Source organism: Phalaenopsis equestris, unplaced genomic scaffold, assembly GCF_001263595.1.
Source record: "Phalaenopsis equestris unplaced genomic scaffold, ASM126359v1 Scaffold000202, whole genome shotgun sequence".
NCBI classification, from domain to species: Eukaryota; Viridiplantae; Streptophyta; class Magnoliopsida; order Asparagales; family Orchidaceae; genus Phalaenopsis; species Phalaenopsis equestris.
Genome location: NW_018164644.1, coordinates 4,402,040 through 4,420,989, shown reverse-complemented (window position 1 = coordinate 4,420,989; position 18,950 = coordinate 4,402,040). Strand labels below are relative to the sequence as shown.

At 34.5% G+C, this 18,950-nt stretch overlaps 1 protein-coding gene across 1 annotated transcript; it reads left to right on the top strand.

Moving 5' to 3' along the window:
• Window positions 1–268: 268 nt before the first annotated feature.
• LOC110022668 (traB domain-containing protein) lies at window positions 269–18,217 on the top strand. Its single transcript, XM_020721734.1, has 9 exons — window positions 269–783; window positions 2,341–2,388; window positions 2,505–2,564; window positions 10,412–10,498; window positions 10,599–10,703; window positions 11,434–11,547; window positions 15,137–15,237; window positions 16,934–17,045; window positions 17,958–18,217. The coding sequence occupies exons 1-9, from the start codon at window positions 298–300 to the stop codon at window positions 18,081–18,083; spliced, it is 1,239 nt and encodes a 412-aa protein (XP_020577393.1). The 5' UTR covers window positions 269–297; the 3' UTR covers window positions 18,084–18,217.
• Window positions 18,218–18,950: the final 733 nt, after the last annotated feature.

The following is an 18,950-nucleotide window of genomic DNA, read 5'->3' as shown; positions in this document are numbered from 1 at the left end:
TATATATATATATATATATAAGTCAACCTCATGTCAAGTCTGACTGATTGGTGTATGACATAAAATTGGTTGAAAAAATTAAATCTAAAATTTTTAGCAGAGATCCTGAATCAGTAAATCTAAAGTATAAATCAGTAAATCTAAAGTATATTTCATTGGGGAAAATACGAAATATAAATCTATTCTTAATGCCTATTAATCAAACTATGAATTAAATTTAATATTAGTACAGACGATTACATTTCAAGCTAGTAAATCTATACGTCAAAAATAATTCAAAAAAAAAAAAAAAAACCTATGCTTGGCTGCGCCCGCTTTCTCGCTCAGATAACTCCCAAATCTATCCTGTACAACTCGCCGCCCCTCCGGCGCCGGCGACTCTTCACAAGCGGTATCGTAAAATCCATTGATCTCCTTCCCTCACGCAATCCCTCCTCAAATCTCAACAACCCCTTTTCCACGAAGATGGATCGCAACACTGGCGCTGAGCCTTCGGTGGAGGACTACGTTCACCTCTCTGATTCGGATTTGCGTGTGGCGACCCCTAGCACGAAATATGGTACCGATCCCGAGGGCGACGCAGCTTCCGTGTCAGTTGACGAACGTGAGGTGCGTGGGGAGTTCGAGGAGAGGAGAATTGGGGGTTCCGGCGAGGGAGGGTTTGAGGAGAGGAGGATTCTTCCGGAGGAGCTAGCGAAGGCGGTTTTGCATCTGGAATGCGAATCGTCAGCTGAGGGGGGACGCTGCGACGTATACTTGGTAGGAACGGCGCACGTTTCTCAGGTAAATTTTTTTCTCCATTGGGCTTTTTTTGATTTGAGGGAATTGGGCGAATGCAAATGCATGCTATTTTATGATTTTGTAATTGTTTTTTCATTTTTTTGGTTAGTATGCTAAACAAATGATTGAATTTACTTAACACTATAGTCTCACTTAAGAAATTCGTAGATAAACAAGTGAAAGAATAGATGGATAAAACATTTAGAGTGAGAAGCATTACGATAGATTGCAAGGAAGGGAAAGACTAGAGCAAGTGACTCCCTGTCTCGTTTCTTTAATGCCTGGTTTTTAGTCTTTAGAATTTTTCCACTCATTGCATTTTAAAGAATGTTGGATCCATAATGTATAATTTTAGAACCTTAATAATATGACAATCAATAAAAGAAAAGTTATAACGAGAAAGAAAATGCAGAGTGAAAAATTTTGAGATTTCACTTATTGCAAGTTTGATCAAATTAGTGACGCAGAGAAAAAAATCCTAGGAAAAACTTGAATTATGGAGGTCTATATTGGATTCTAATTATGGAGGTCTATTATGGAGGTCTATATTGGATTCTAAAGGCCTTCATTTGAGTAGAACTAAAACTGAATACATGGAATGTAATTTTAGTAGTATTAGCTCTTGTGATAGAAGTGTAAATTTGGGTGATCAATTTATTAAAAGGTGTGAACGATTTAGATATATCGGTTCTCTTGTTCAAAGTGATAGTGATATAGATGGGGATGTTATTTGTAGAATTCAAGTTGGTTGGTTGAAGTGGAGGAATGCTTTGGGCCTATTGTGTGATCAAAAGGTATCGTTTAGACTGAATGGAAAATTTTATAAGATGGTGATGAGACCTGTAATGCTCTATGGCGCAGAATGTTGGCCTTTAAAAGAGAAGCATAATACTAAGTTAAGTGTTGCAGAGATGAGAATAATAGGTGGATGGGTGGCTTTACACTTAGAGAAAAAATGCGAAAAGAATATATCCGTGATAGGGTCAGTGTTGCTTCAGTACAACAACAACAAAGCCTTAATCCCACTACGTGGGGTCGGCTACATGAATCCTTTTTCTCCATTGCGTCCAATTTGATATTATGTGTACGTGAACAAATGTGTTTTTCATTGAAAAAGTTATATTTATCAGGTAGTCATTCTAATTCAAATGTTCCTTAATGGCAGGAAAAAATCAAAATTTCATACAACCAATCAAAACAAAAAGGTTTTTTTCCTAATTTTCTTTTCTCAACCAAACCAGTGAGGCCAAGCAAATTCCAGTTCTTTCCTTTTATCATTTTAATTGCTAGTTCCTCTTTCTCTCCTTCTTGTAATTCTTTGAAACTAATGGATTCTGATAACTCGAGTGAAAGGAAAGGAAAAGAATTTGAAGAATCTCATGGCTGTTAATCAATCCACCTATTGCTTGTATTTTATTCAACCCCTTTTCCTTTCAATCCAAATAAAGCTGTAGGCTTTTTACTCATGTTTTTGTATTTTGGGTGCATTTTAATGCTCATCTTATAGTTGAATTTTGAAGCCAATTAATGTGTGAATGCTATGCTAATTATTTGTTACAGGAATCGTGTAAAGAAGTTCAGGCTGTCATCAGGTACCTGAAACCAGAGGTGCTTCCTTTTACAGGCTTATAGTTACCTGAACTAAAAATTTATACGGCCTTTCTCTGCATTAATTGTGGTATACTAACACGTGCTGTTCACACTGTGTGCTTGTTTTAATGAAGGTTGTTTTCTTAGAATTGTGCTCAAGCCGCGTAGCAATTTTGACCCCCCAAAACCTGAAGGCATGTACCTCAGATAACTTGCTTCACCTGAATAACATTTCAAAAGTTTCTTTATTAATGTTCTTTGTTTTAATTTGGTAACTAGATACAAATTTATATAAACTGATTATTCAAGAAAAAATAATCTGGTGTGAAATTTTATTCAGGGATCTGTTATATCTGGTTAAATCCAAGAAACTTGCTTATGTGTTTGTATGTTCCAGGTTCTGAACAAGTATCAGATCTAAATGTTTCGTCTTTGAGTAACCAATAACCAGGTAGAATTCTGATTAATTCCAATCCAAATTCAGGGTAATCTTTGGTTTAGTGGATTTTTCAGCTGTGTTATTTTATTAATGATTTATAAGAATATATGGTTGGAAGTTTTACTACTCTAGTCGGATCTTTGTTGGTTCTCATTATGCCGTAATATATTTGCACCCATAAATCAATGGTATCCGAGAAAATTTATAAGATAATTTCAGCTATTATTTTTTATGTGTTATTGCCTTAGAGTGAATCCTTGAACATACATTGCTGCAACTTGAGGACAGTTTTGAGTGTATGATTCAGCTTTGCTTGGAATTAGCTTTTTCCTATGCATTTATTTTATTTATTTATTTTTTTTGTGAAAGAGTACAACAACAACAACAATCATTTATCCCGCTAAGTGGGGTCATTTAATTTCTTGTGAAAGAGTGAATTGTTATACTTTGCCATCTTTAAGAATAATTAGCAACGTAACCATGAGAAAGGAAGATTCTAGAGATGACCAAATGAAGAGAACAATCCAAGGGACTCTAGAAGATTTCACGACATTCTTGAAAAAATTAGAAATGAGAATATTCAAAGTAATTGTAAAAGATTCCACATAATTTCAGAAATATGCTGGAAGAAGCTAACTTCAAGAGAACTCTAAAATATTCTAAAAAGTCCTAGAATCATGTTTATGCAAAGAATAATATAGAAATATCTAGAAATTAATATATTTTAATAAAATCTAGAAAGTTCCCTTAATCTTGGAGAGAACTATGAATAAGAGTCCCTCCCCCTCATTTGTAATCTCACTTTCTGTAGTGAAGTGTTAATTTCTTAAATACTTTCTCTCAACTTATTCCTAGAGAGTTTTGTGCTTACATGTCCGAGTGTTGCAAGCGTTAGTTTGATTTAGTGCCAAGGAAGAACGCTAAAGCCACACGGGTGACTTGAGAGAAGTTTGCCCGTGACAGTTAGTATCAATTCCTCGGTTCAAAAGTATGACAAAGAGCGTCAAAGAACACATAATGGAGTCTGAAGCTATTATTGTGGAATCATCTTAACAAGGGCGAGGTCGTCAGGAGCAAAGAGATTCGGCTGCATCTAAACCACATGAGAGGTCGAAGGAGATCATTCATGGTTTTGATTCACGCCTTGCTCGGGTGGAGGAAGCAATGAATAACATAGAGGTCCAAATAGAGGATCTTAGCCAAAAGGTGGATGAGCTCGAGGAGGAGGATATCGCCATCCATTCGGCGATCAAAGGTATGATGCTTCAAATGGAGGAATACTTAAAAGACCAAATGAAAAATATGCAGGAGGACTTGATGGGGGAGCACCGATCTCATGAGGAAGAGATGAACAACATACATGCCAACTTGGAGGAGTTTCGTGGAGACATATCTCTATGCAAGAGAGCATTAGCGACTTCCACCAACCACCGTACTTTCAAAGCTATGCGCATTGAGGTGCCAAAACGTAATTGTTTTGGAGGAGCTCGCAACGCGAAAGAAGTGGATAATTTCCTATGGGGACTTGAGCAATACTTTGGAGTGATAGGGATTATAGATGAAGATGCAAGAATTCAATTTGCAACTCTTTATCTCTCAGACATTGTTGTGCTGTGGTGGAGAATATTGAGAAAGGTATGTGCATGATATCGACCTTTAATGACTTCAAGAAAAAGCTAAAAAGACGATTCTATCCTGTGAATGTGGAGGACGAGGTTATAACCCAGTTGCGAAGACTCAAACAAGAGGGATCGATTTAGAAATATATTAGGGAGTTCACAGGTTTGTTTCTTAAAATCCCCGTCATTTCTGATAAGGATGTTTTTTTCAACTTTATGGATGAACTCCAATAGTGGGCAAAGACTGAATTTAAGAGGCGCGGAGTGCAAGATCTTGCTGTTGTTATTGCGGTCGCTAAAAGCCTAATTGATTACTCAATAGTGTCCACAAAGCCTAAAGATAAGAAGAGTATCTATATCATAGGCGGGGAAGTCAAAGATCAAAAAAAGGAAGAGACTCGACATGAATCGATTCATCCAAGACAAAAAAAACAATGGAAGTCTAATAATAACAAAACCAAACTGCATGACAACTGCTTCCTTTGTGGAGGAACTCATTGGGCAAGGGATTGCCCTCAGAAGAAGGCTCTAAACTGCCTCTTTGCAAGCCATTAGAAGGAAGGTGGTGATATGACGACATAAGTAGGGCTATACAACTGCTGAATGTGATGCAAGCTCCAATAAAACCCCAAGCAAAGGCGTTACTCTTTGTGGAGGTGGTAATAGGCGGGAAGACTACAAGAGCAATGGTGGACATGGGTGCTTCTCACGACTTTATCTCCGTTGAAGATGCAAGAAGGTTGGGTTGCGATTGACTGAAGGAGGAGGCTTCATCAAGGTAGCAATTCAGTAGTAAGACCAGTCCATGGAATAACCACAGGGGTAAAGACCAGTATTGGAGCATGGTCAGGTACTTTAGACTTTTCTATCATTCCAATGGATGATTCTAAAACTGTTCTAGGGATAAACTTCTTAGATCACACAAGAGCGTTCTCAATACTCTTCGCCAATAACATGTGCATTATGGAAGGAAATCAAGCTTGCTTAGTATCGACAACAAGAACTAACAAGTAAAAAGTCAAAATGCTATCGACCATCTAATTTAAGGAGGGCATTCCACGGGATGAGGAGAGCTACTTGACTATTCTTCATGACTTCGATGAAGAAGTAAAGCCCCAAGAAGGCATGCCAAGGGAGGTGGTGGCAGTGCTTAAAGAATTTAAAAATATTTCACCAGAATTACCAAAAGAACTATCACCAAGAAGGGAGAAAAATCATCAGATTAGGCTGGAGCCAGGGATTGAGTCGCCAACCAAGTCTTACTGCATGACACCCCTCTCCCATACAACAAGTTACAAAGGGAAAAACCTAATAGCTTTCAAGTTTGTCAAGTCTGTGAGCAAGCAAAGGGAGCTGGTCTGAGTGTCACTGCGTGAGATTACAAGAAGAACTACAAAAATGAGCAGACAAAAAAACGAGACATGAAGACACATGGAAAAAGAAAAAAAATCAACTGTATCAAGTGGAACTGGGAAAAAGAAAAAAAATCAACTGTATCAAGTGGAACCGACAATGAGGGCATTGCAAGCTTTAGTGGGGGAGAGTGTCACACTCCGTCATCGTTAAGAATAATTGACAAGCTAATCATGAGAAAGGAAGATTCTAGAGAAGATTAGAATGAAGAGAACAATCCAAGAGACTCTTGAAGATTCCACGATATTCTAGAAAAAAGCTAGAAATAAGGGGAATATTTCAAGAAATTCTAGAAGGTTCCACTTAGTTTCAGAAATATGTTGAAAGAAACAAGCTTTAAGAAAACTCTAGAATATTATGGAAAGTTTTAGAATCATTTATTTGTAAAGAATAATGTAGAACTATCTAGAAATTAGTATATTCTAAGTATATTCTAATGTAATCTATAATCTAGAAAGTTCCCTTAGTCTTGGAGAGGACTATAAATAGGAGTCCCTCTTCTTCATTTGGATCCATCCAAGAACCAACCAAGGTTCCTAAGAAACCAAGTGTGTAATCTCACTTTCTTTAGTGAAGTGTTCCTTTTTTCAATACTTTCTCCCTACTTCTTCCTAGAGAGTTTTGTCAAGTCCAAGCGTTACAAGGTTTAGACTAATTTAGTGCCAAGAAAGAGCGCGCTAAAGCCGCACAGGTTACTTGAGAGAAGTTTGCCCGTGACAGAATGCTGTAAATAACAATTCAATTTTGCAAAAGAAGCTTAAAAAATAATGAAAGTGGAGTCTTTTCATTTCTTGAAGCTGCTTGTATTGTAATTTGAGGGTTTCCTTACTATTTATGCCAACAAGCCCTTCATATTGACAATGTTTGGTGAAGAACAAGAAGATTTTACATAACAGAGAAAGAAGATTTTACATAACAGAAAAGAGATCTGATCTGGCTGATTTACGTATTAAATAAAGCACTGACATGATATTTTATGATTGATACTCTTAGCCAATATTCCAACATATTATAATTAATGTCCAGTTTTTCTCCATTGACCAGCACCAACTAGTATTCAGTTGACAGGATAAATAAGTTGTGATATTAATGACTATTTGTTGGTTCTGATGCCGTGCTAATGAATTTTTCCTTAAAACATATGCTCAATCTTACAATGTCATTGCAATTCCTAGCTTAGGGACTTGTTTCTTCTTGTCAGATAATCCAATATGCTGCGTTTACTTTATGAATAGATGCATTGTTTTCTGTTCCTTGTATAAGTTTGCCTTAATATTATTGGCACTTTTAATAATTTAATGGAACTTTAAATCTATTTAAATATCATTGAATTTATGGTGATTCATTCCCACAGTTTTTCATCAGTCAAGCAAAAAGTAGAACAATGACCGTTCAAATTTACACCTAGATATGATAGGTTTATTTATCTTTTTGATTGATTCTATATAAGAATCAAGATATAAATAATGATATAACATTTAGAGTTATGTTTGGTGGTTAAAATGTACAAGTTTCTTAGGAGTATTTGCAATGAGAGTAGAGACTTAAAGGTGAGTTAATAATACTACAGTCAGGTTGGCAATGTTGTATGGTGGAAAATTTTGGGACAATTAGGTTATTTATAGTGGACAGGAAATACTGAGATCGACGTTTGGCAAAACTAAGGATAAATTGTGATATAATTATGTTAGAGGAATAGTTGGAGTGAATATGATAAAGATTTAGTAGTTGAAAATAAACTTAGATGGTTTATATATGCACATGAAATGATAGAAAATATACTCATTAGATGTGTTGATGTTGAAGGAATAGTTTTGAAAAAGGCTAAACCAATGGTAATATGAAAATGACCAAATCAAAATGATTTGTTAAGGGTAGGTTTAGCACCTCTTGTAGTGCATGATAGGGATGAATGAAAAATGAGGATCCATAAATCTGATCATAAATAATTGGGATAAGGTTGATGATGATGATGAGATTATGATAATTCACCAAACTTAAAAATTTATTGTTGTTCTTGCATGCTTTTGATTTTGAGAGGATGATCTTACTTATATATATATATATATATATATATATATATATATATGGGTTATAGTTTTTGTTATATATATATATATTGGTTATAGATTTGATGATTTTCTCCACATTTTCAAAAATTAAACTTACAATAATATATATTTTCTTTATTATTCTATACCCTTTATCTTGGTGGACTTTAAGCCCATATCTTCTTGCTTTAGTTATGGATGGTTTTATTGGACATCTACAGGAGGATGTACCTTGGTGTATGTTTTTTGCTGATGATATCCTTCTCGTGGATAAAACGAGAGAAAAAGCCTAAAAAAACTTGAATTATGGAGGTCTACATTGGAGTCTAAAGGCCTTCATTTAAGTAGAACTAAAACTGAATACATGGAATGTAATTTTAGTAGTAGTAGCTCTAGTGATAGAAGTGTGATTTTGGGTGATCAAATTATTAAAAGGTGTGAACGATTTAGATATCTTGGGTCTGTTGTTCAAAGCGATGGTGATATAGATGGGGATGTTAGTAGTAGAATTCAAGTTGGTTGGTTGAAGTGGAGGAATGCTTCAATCCTTTTGTGTGATAGAAAAGTACCTCTTAGACTGAAAGAAAAAATTTATAAGACGGTGGTGAGACCTGCAGTGCTCTATGACGCTGAATGTTGACCTTTAAAAGAGAAGCATAATAATAAGTTAAGTGTTTCCTAGTTGAGAATGATTAGGTGGATGAGTGGCTTTACACTTAGAGACAAAATGCAAAATAAATATATCCGTGATATGGTTGGTGTAGCTCGTGTGACGGACAAGATTAGAGAAAGTCGTCTTAGATGGTTTGGTCACATTAAACGTCGACCATCTGATGATCCGATTAGGAGAGTAGATGTTTTAGATTCGACTTGTGTTAAAAAAGGCAGAGGTAGACTTAGGAAGACTTGGGCTTATTGTATAAAAAATCATCTTAATTTACTAGAAATAAATGAAAAATATGACACTAAATAGGTGCAATGGAGAAAAAGGATTCATGTAGCCGACCCCACATAGTGGGATTAAGGCTTTGTTGTTGTTGTTGTTGTTGTTGTTTATACCCTTTATCATCTGGAGATAATTGTCCTCAAGCTCAAATATGCTATCAAGGCGCCAGGCCTCAAAATCATTCAAGCCACAAGATAATTTGCTAATCTTGTTTAACTAAGATTTTAGTTTCTGAAAGATATGATATATGCAATTCTTGGGAAAATTTTAACAAGAAGAAGATTTGACATTTGCTATCTTTCAATAGAATGCATGATCTATGTAAAGAATAAAATTACTTACATATAATAAACTAACTAACACTTGAGATGCAACATTTTTCAATTCAATTAATATAATAATTTAATGATTAAAATTACTTATTCATTGACCATTGTAAATCTAGTGACTTAAGGCTTCATTTGGTTCAATTTTTCTCTACTTCCTTTTGTAAATGAATATTGTTTTGTATGACATAAACTTAGAAAATCACCATTTTGCATGTGTACCTTATCTAGACTTCATGAATGTTTTAACTGACTTGTGGAGCAACTTATTTGTCTCTTTGAGAGGTCGATGATTTTATTTCATATTGTAAAACAAAAACACAACATCATCGTAGTTGTACCAAATCAAGCCTAAAATCTTATCAGAATTTAATTATTAATGTAAAGTTTAAACTCATAAAGACGTTATGAATTGAATAATTCAATAGATGCACAGGAAAACATACAAATCAAACTTAAAATAAATAAATAACTGGAATAATCAATTTACTGCCCTTTCAATTAAGGAAGAAGGGGAAAAGAAAAATGGAGATTTAAACTTGCAACAAGATATTGCTAAATGGAGAAAAATAAATAGAGGTGATCTCTCTTTTTTTGTATGCTTAAGAAGAAAAAGTAATGAAATGTATAGCTAAGTTAGAAGGATCAAATTCTTGATGATATTGCATACCATACATTTGATACGAATGTAACAACATTAACAAAATGTGATGTCATTTAGCATATCCGTTGACAAAAATGGGTTATCACTTTAGTTCTCTAGCTCTTAAGCAGAGGGTTATTAAGGCACTAATGGCTGCATCTATATTTCTACATGTATTACTTGTCAAAATACGAGGCTTCATGCAATGTGTGGTTACCTGAGATGCTAGGTGGTAGGCTTCAATTAATATGGTAGTATGTTTGATATGTCTAATGTATGTGCCTATGCTGTGATGTATATTTCTTTTAATCTATCTATTGGTCATCATATAAAGTATCGAAAATAGTCCCCCAAGTGTTTAAATAAGGTCATTTTAGTCCTAAGTATATAAAAGTGTCAAAGTAGTGCCCATAATTTATAAATTGGGGCTAAAATAGACCTTTGTGGGGACTATTTCAGCGAATTTATAAAAACGATGAGAACTAAGTGAACACTTTTATAGACTCTCAGACTAAAATGACCCATTGCAAAGAGCTAGGGGACTATTTTGCCACTTTTCTTATTGGTGATTTGATGTATTGCCATATTCTCTTTTTTTTCCCAGGTTCCCACCTTCAATGAAATGATTGACATGTGGAAGAAAAAAAAAGCGAACACTTTTGGAATTCTCTACAGTTGGTTTCTTGCCAAGGCATAGTATCTTCTATTTTGTTTTTAAAGCTATGGTATTTGACATTATTCTTTCCAAATTATGGAATTTGAGAAAATATTTCATTGGTGTTTTATTTCAGGTTGCTGAGAGACTTGAGGTTTTCCCTGGTGCAGAATTCCGTGTGGCATTTGAGGAGGCAGTTAGTTATGGTGCTAGGGTTTTTCTTGGTGATCGTCCTGTGAATGTATGAATCCTTAATCTATATTGAAATGTATCCTTTATGGTTGATTATAGTACAATTTTGCTCTAACTTCAGAAATTTCTGGCCTTAAAATTTACTTGAGATGTCTATATTGCTTTTTCATCCCGCTTTTTTTAGAGTCTATGCAAAGAATAAGTTAGGCCTATCGCATAAAATGGCTGGAATGCAAAATCTGCCTGAACCCCTCATCTAATTATTTTTTTTACTAATATTAGGGATGCCATTAATGTGCCTAATGTGTGGACATTGCTCATCTGTGTGCATTTTTATACCCATTAAGACATGTTTCTAGGAAATTTATCTTCTATGTTTTGTGTGTTTTATAGAATTTCTCTATGGCTTTCCTTCATCATATAATCTAGATTTTGGACTTATTGTGGTATAGACATTACAAATTTTTGTGCTTGGTTTTTCATTGTAATGTTTGGCCGTGATAGTATTTCTATATATATGCTATGATCTGAATCGCTCATCGATTTCAAAACCAGTGTTTAGGAGGGTTGGGTCAAAGGGGATTTCCAAATAAGCTGTCCTATCTTTACCCTGCCTTGGGTGATCTGAGTTTTGTTGTCTTACTGTTTCACACACATTTTATGCTTTGTACTTGTTTAATACCTTATACTATTTTTTCTATTACGGTGTTTTCATATTCACGCTATGTTCTGAATGGCTCATCTATTTCAATACAATTTTTGTTTAATTTTTTACTTAGATTACATTGCGGAGAACGTGGGGGAAGATGTCAATATGGCACAGGGCAAAGTTTTTATATTACATAATCTTTCAAACTTTTTTTCTGCCCAGCCCCGAAGATCTCAATAAGATGGTAAGTGGTCATTAGAATTTTTTTTGCTTTCCTGTTTTTGCTTTATGTACTTATTAAATTTGATTATTCATTTTGCTTATGCACCAGCTTATATCACTTGCTCTAATGCTTTCAAAAGAAAATTTTTACAGGTGCTTTCACCTTTACTTCTCTAACTCTGTCTTCTCAATCATTATATCGGTTTATTTTGGTGTTAAGTTTCTTGAAGATTTCTCATCACACACGCGCACACAAACACACATTTTCTCCACATCATAAAGCGATGGTTTCATGATTGAATGATTGAAGAAATATGTTGAGAGTTTGACAAGCAGTTCATTTCTTTAGGAGCATGTCAACCTATCGTTTAATTTTTGAAGTGTGAAGAAAAACTAAATTCATCTGTTGTTTTGTTCTTGTTCAAGTTGGCCCCTGGCATGTCATGCACATTCTAGGAAGTGTTTTGCATTGGAGGCATTATGACTATTAATGACAAATGAAGGAAAAAAGCATTACTACTCAGCGAATGGTGGGAGTATATGCTTGCTTTCTTTTTTTTGCATTTGTTCTCAATTCTTCAAGTCTAAGAACTACACTGCTAGTTGTGTTGAACTGATGCTTGCAATGATATTGGTGGCGAGGAAGAATGGACTTAGGAGGAAGGTTTTCCCCTACTCTTGTTTGAGCTCATCCATCTCTTTGTTAGTTTATGGACGTGGATGGTGGGTGATGGATGATGGATGATGGATGATGGATGTTGGAAATGAGATTCCACAGAAGGTACTTGGCCATGTGCATGAGTTCGGGATCTTTTTTTTTTTCATAATTTTTTTGTAAATTTAGCTTATGCAATTTAACATTTCTTTGATTCAAGTGTTATAATACATTCTTATTCACAATTCTGTATCAATCCTTAAGATGCAATGTAGATCTTGATACATATCTTTTTCCCATTGTCCAGTCGCTTGTGAACCCTTAAAATTTTCTTAAGCTTATTTCCTTATGCTGAACTTTACAGGTGAAGTCCTGCCATGGTTGAAAAAGTTTGTGAGACCCAAATAAGTTCATACCCATCGTTTTATCTATCTCCAATATTAACTGCACTTGAATCTTTGATCAAGGTTCTTTCAATCATTTCATCAAATGCGTTATTTTTTGAGATTAAAACTAATAGTACTGACCCACTTCTCATTGTTCATATCTTATTCTTCTTCCATATGGATGATTCTACTTTGTCTATCAATTGAATTTCCCTCATTTGTTGAACAAATCATAATTATCATTGCAGGGTGAAAGCTTGAGAAAAATGCTGCTGAGAAAAATGGTGCACATTTCTCATAAAGGATTGTGTTTGGGTGGAAAGAAGAGAGATAAGGAAGGATGCCTAAGCCTGTTGTTTTCATTATTGTGCTTGGCAAGGGGGTAGAGTTTCGTGGAAGGCCAACATTATAGGTTGATGGAAGTTGATGTAGATTTTGAATCCACGACTAGAATGTTTATGGAAAAAATTTAGCATCAAAGTAGATGAAAATGTGATAGAGGGTGAATTTGAAATCTAGTTGAAACCATCATTAATATAATCACAAAGACTGAAAGAATTATGGATATATTTGAAGCTCACTAAATTGGAACTCTTGTGCAAGTAACACATACACATATTTGAAGCTCACTAAATTATTTCCTATCTTATGTGGAGTTGACAACCTTATGTGACACATACTCATTGACCTATGAAAAACTCACCTCAAACACCTTCACCAATATCGAAGGTATTTGTGAGGGACTTCATTTGTATCCATGATCAACTATATATCCATAATCTTGATTAGCATCACATCCACAATCTCAATCATAAAAAAATGTCAACAGATCAGCAGTCCCACAAGAATGTTTCAAGTACTTTTGAAGACCGTAGATCCCACACTTAGTGATGGAGGAAACTCACAAATCTTGAGGCACATGAAAGGCAGTTGTGAGTTTGTGATGCCTAAAAATCTAGCTATTGTAATAGAAGTGTGAAGGTAGAGGAAATCTCAGGAGGTGAAGAGTTTGTGAAGGTAGAGGAAGCTAGAGGAAATAAAATTTTGAGTCAAGGGAGGATGCTGTTATTGAGGATGATTGTTGCTCGAGTTGGAGAGGCTATTGGATTCACAAAAATTACCATAACGCTTACAAACATGAGTGATATTTACCCTTCTAATTATATAGTGATATTTCTACTTGCTTAGTCAATATTGCTTTTGGGTTATTTGAAAGTTTATGTTTTTTTACCTGCAGTTTGATGCAATCATTCCACTAGCATATTCTATGAAATGCCACACATAGATGTGCATTTAAGTTATGACCGAAGGCCATAAATCCCTCGAAACCTGAAAGTTTTGAGGCACGAGAAAGGAAATTGCAAGTTTGTGATGCCCACAAGTTTAGCTATCATAATAGAAGTGTGAACGTGGAGGTATTCACAAGAGTTGAAGAAGCTGCGGCCGTAGCATTGCAGCTTGAGTTTGAGAAAGCTATTGGATTTGCAAAATATGACCATACCACTTAGGGAATGAGGAAATTTACGCTTCTAACTACTTAGTCATCTTCTAATTGGTTGGTGACCTTTGTTTTTGGTTTATTTGAATTTTTTTTGGTTTTAGTTCCTTTTACCAGTTAGCCTAATGCAGGCTTTGCACTAGCACATTTTATGATGAATGCAACACATTGGTGTGCATCTACTTTCCAAACATCATCTAAGGCATAATCCAATGTCAAGCTTGTATGTCAAGCTGGCAAATAGTTGATATAGTATGGCTTATAAGTCTTGCATGCCATCGATTTGGTTCACGTAGCGTAATTGTTTGTTTGGCTAACACTGTTCTTGTTACCCCATGGTATAGGCTAAGAAGGAACATTATATTAGATCAGTGGCTATGGGCGAATGCCATTTTACATTCTTAAATAAATGTTGGTCACAACTTGTTGAGAATGTTTTAATACTTATGCTTCCATGCCATGAAGTTATAAAATGTAATATTATGATTCAAGGTCCTTGATGGACTTAAAGGCTCAATCATCACAATAGGAAAAAACGGGAAAAGTAATGAAGGTTTGATTTTCTATTATCATGAACTTTGTTTTATAGATATTCTGATGATCCTGTAAATCCAAGCATGTCAGTAATCCCGCTCACATGCAAATTATGCCAGCCGGGTTCAAGAATATCAATATTAGACTCATGATGTTACCATCATCTTCATTTCCATGTTGAAAGCAAGTTCTTCAAGGCCTGCTCATGGTGATATGATTTGTGCGATCATAGGCTTTGCAAAGTCAATGTCCTCTAAGCACATGAATACATTTACAAAATTGTCACACATTTTCCATGATTTTGATGAGAGCTCTGGCTCCATTCCAACATCTAATCATTTAATGCTGCTATAGTAAGTTGATTGCATGGGTGATAATAGGTTAATTTTTTTCTCTTTTTCTATTGATGTGGACTTCTATGCCTATTGGGGGAAAGATATGCATTTGATAGTTTTTTATGAAATGTTAATCTTGCAATTCTAAGTCATATATTGATTCTTACCGGTTATTTATTGTAAGTTCACTTTTCTTTCTTTAGCTGAAGGATATGGATGATGTTGACGTCCTAACACTTGTCATTCAAGAGATGAGCAAGGCTTTTCCTACTATCATGGAGACAGTGTTACATGAGCGGGATATGTTAGTATATTCATCTATTATTGTTTTAATAATTTATCTAATATTTTTTGGGCTAATTCTTAGTTTAAGCTATAATTAAATCATATTGTCCCCATTCATGCATATGTTTGGGTGCGCTTGCTTTAGGAAGCACTTGTCATGGCCGAATGAACAATTCACTTATCAAATATATCCTAAACATTCTGGCTTTAGTTTGATTAATACTTTGTTTAGGGAAACTTAAGCTTTTGTATTCTTGCTATTAAAAGTTACTTACCACAATTTCAATTGTGTTTTTCGAGAGCAACTCTTTTATTACAAAATTGAAAATTCTACATAAGCACGAAAGAAGTTATCCTCCAAACGAGTGCCTTATTTTGCTGATTATTTTTACTACACAAGAAGTGTCAAGAAGCTTTTGCCAAATTAAACCTATATAAAATACTGAATGGCTGTAGCCGCTTAATAAAGGAGTCCATCATATATTTATATATACATTTAAACATGCTTGTTTGAGAGTAGTGAACATGAATGCTCGTCATGATAGTTTTTTTATTTAAATATTTTCGTGGGATTTTTTTTTTTTATGAATCCATACTATTTTCTCTTTCTTTCGTGCTTCTTGTTATAAAAATCTTTGTAATCTTCAAATTTTATTAGGAATTCCACTTTCACGGGCCAAATATCTCTTTCATATTTAGCTTAGCTTCAGCTTTGGGGCCTGATCCTAATTTTACATTGCAAACCAATATCTCTTAGAACATTGATTTTTTAAAAAAAATAAAAAAAAATTAAAAAATAGAAAGGAATCAGATTAGTGCATAATTAGGAAAAAATATTGTTGTTATATTGCTTAAGTTATTTAAATAAATTAGAAATTTTGATTTATTTATGTGATATACTTTTTATGTTATAGCTTCTCATTGGGGACATATTTGTTTGGCACACGTGTCCATTAATTTCTTTATTTCTCTTAATTGTACTAGTACATGGTGTGTCTGACATATTTGGGGTGCGCGTCGGACACGTTTAAAGGTGCATGTAAGGCAAATGCATGTTTCGTTTACTTGTCTTAAAAACATAATTGGATGTCATGTCCTTCTCTTCAGCAATACTAACACCTTCAGAATTTCAATGCTTCATCGCGCGCACACTTGAAAGTTAGAAGTCCACCTCATTCTTTAGCTTTATGTATTATAGATTGGATAAATTGTAATAGACCAAGGATATGGGATCCAGTGTTGATGATCTGAAAAGGGATTCATAGATACACTTTCGAAATAAACTTCTCTTGATTTTTTTTTTCAATTTACACATTTTATGGCAGAAATACAGCTCCTCCATTTCCATATTGAAATCACTTTCATCGCATGTTTAAGGAAATTTTTGAAATGAGGCATTCCGTTTCCATGAACAACAAAAACTAGACTCGTGAAGTTATAGCGGGTACATGTAAAAATTGGGCATGCCTTTATGAACTTTACTTTGCTTACTAAATACTGCAATATAACCAATTTGTAGAGGCCTATAAGATGAGATGTTTAGAGGATCATCCTTTTTTTCTGCTCTTTTAATTCCAACATTTTTTCCCCATCTTTTATACTCTTTTTATTCTATCATTTTTTTCCTGAAGTGATTAATCATTTATCAGCTTATATTTAATTTCAGTTTTATTTCACAAAAAAGTTTTTGTTTTTTTCTTTTTCTTGGGGATCAGCTACATGTCCTCAAAACTATTGAAAGTAGCTAGTGAACACTCTTCAGTTGTTGCAATTGTGGGTAAAGGGCATTTGCCTGGAATAAGGAAGAATTGGAAGCAGCCTGTTGATGTAAGTTTCAATGTCCATATTCCCCATTTCTTTTGAGTTATTTATTGAGTTCATAGAAAGTAGGTCTTGAAATGTGGTTAAGTTTTCTCCATTGTGATCTTAGTTGTCGGATCAAGAATACAACTTCTCTACGAATATACGGGCAAATAAGACTGCGTATATCAACTCCTTTCCCAACGCCCACATTGTTGGGAGTTTCCTGCAGCGGCTGTCTGGGGCATTTACATACATACCACCTAATTACTATCTATCTACATATCTGACACCTAAACTTTACATTCTACATATGTACGACTAAATCTTTCACATCACATCAAAAATACCACCATTTTAACTTTTAAAATGTGAAATACAGCTTTTTATGAATAGGTAAAGGCATATGCACGTAAAAATTGAAGTCTAGGTGTGAGATAGGTAAATTCATTGGAATTGAGTGGTATGTATTTAAATCTCCTCTCTTTTTATCATTCATAAATTTCAGATCATGGGAATGTAACCTACACTAGCATTTGAAGCTATTGCTTCACCCCCTCAGGATCCACAAAAGTTAGCGATTTAATGCATTGTAATATTCATTGGGAAGTTTTTTACATATTCGACTTTACTATGCATGAAAAGAATGCATCTTACTTTTTACTATGCATGAAAAGAATGCATCTTACTTTTTAAAATTTAAAATAGTGATATTTTTGACCTAATATAAAAAATTTGGCTGGTATAAATGTAAAAAAGGGCGAAGTATAGGTGTTAGATATGCAAACATATAGCAAATGGGTGGCACGTATGTGAATGCCCCTGTGTTTCTTGGTTTCAACATTTGTGACATTTGATAAAAGTACCTGGTATAAAGTTGCTTTTTATATGTTATTATTACTCCCTCTAAATCCTTTTGTGCATGTGCGCCTCGTACAGGTAAAGCTTCTGTTGCAAATTACTGGTACCAGCGCTGCCATTTCCAAGACAAAGATTATAGCAGCAGGTGTTGCTGTTGCAGGAGTTGCTGCGGCCTATAGCATCTATCTCATGGGCAAACGGTAACAAATGAATCAATTAATCAGTTTGATTTTATAGACATTTCTGTTTCAAATTCTGTATCATTAATGTCTATGAATGAATTCTGTTCTTTTGCAATTGAAACATTGATATTTATTAACCATCATAAATGGGTTTAATGGCTGTGTGGTGTTTCTGTTTTCAGCAAAAGTCGAGCAAGATTTAACTTTAGTCTTGCCAAATAAGATTTTGGGATTTTAAATTTTATTATTTTATTAATTTTTTTTAATTTGAAATCTATTAAATATCCCTTTTTAATAGATTTAAGGTTTTTTTTTTTTTTTACTATTAGAAATCTTACATCTTAAAAGAAACAGCAAAGGAGCATGCATTTACAAACGTACCCCCCAATTCCTATGTATTTACATATACTACACTTAAACTTTACTTTTTACAATAATACCATCCAAAATTCTCTTATCACATTGAAAAACTTGTAAAAATTGAAATACAACATTTCATGCATGGATAATGTGGCAATGACACATGTCAATACGGTAGGAATTCAGGGGTGTGCATGTAAGTCTTTCCGAAATTTATCAATCAATTCTGGCTGGCCTAAAACAATTGAGTCCCACTCAAATGTCTTTCAACCAGTTGAAATTTGACACGTTAACTTGCAATTAAAAAATATTTCTTCATCAATGCGAGTAAATATTACATGTGGCAACTGCATGTTACAACGGTCTAGATGGGCCGCCTTGTGATACACGGCGGCATGATCACATCTAGATCGTCGTCCAAACATGTGATTCGCTGCATGTAATATTTTCTCGACCAACAAAGCTATCACTCTCTATTGAGTGTTACTATAAGCCATTACTTTTGTATATCCTTAATGGATGATGAAGT

Excerpts from the sequence above, each read along its gene's own strand:
- LOC110022668 (XM_020721734.1), top strand. The coding sequence starts at position 298 with ATGCTTGGCTGCGCCCGCTTTCTCGCTCAGATAACTCCCAAATCTATC. Across the intron at positions 11,548-15,136 it reads CCGAAGATCTCAATAAGATG|CTGAAGGATATGGATGATGT; the intron begins GTAAGTGGTCAT and ends TTCTTTCTTTAG. Across the intron at positions 17,046-17,957 it reads ATTGGAAGCAGCCTGTTGAT|GTAAAGCTTCTGTTGCAAAT; the intron begins GTAAGTTTCAAT and ends CGCCTCGTACAG.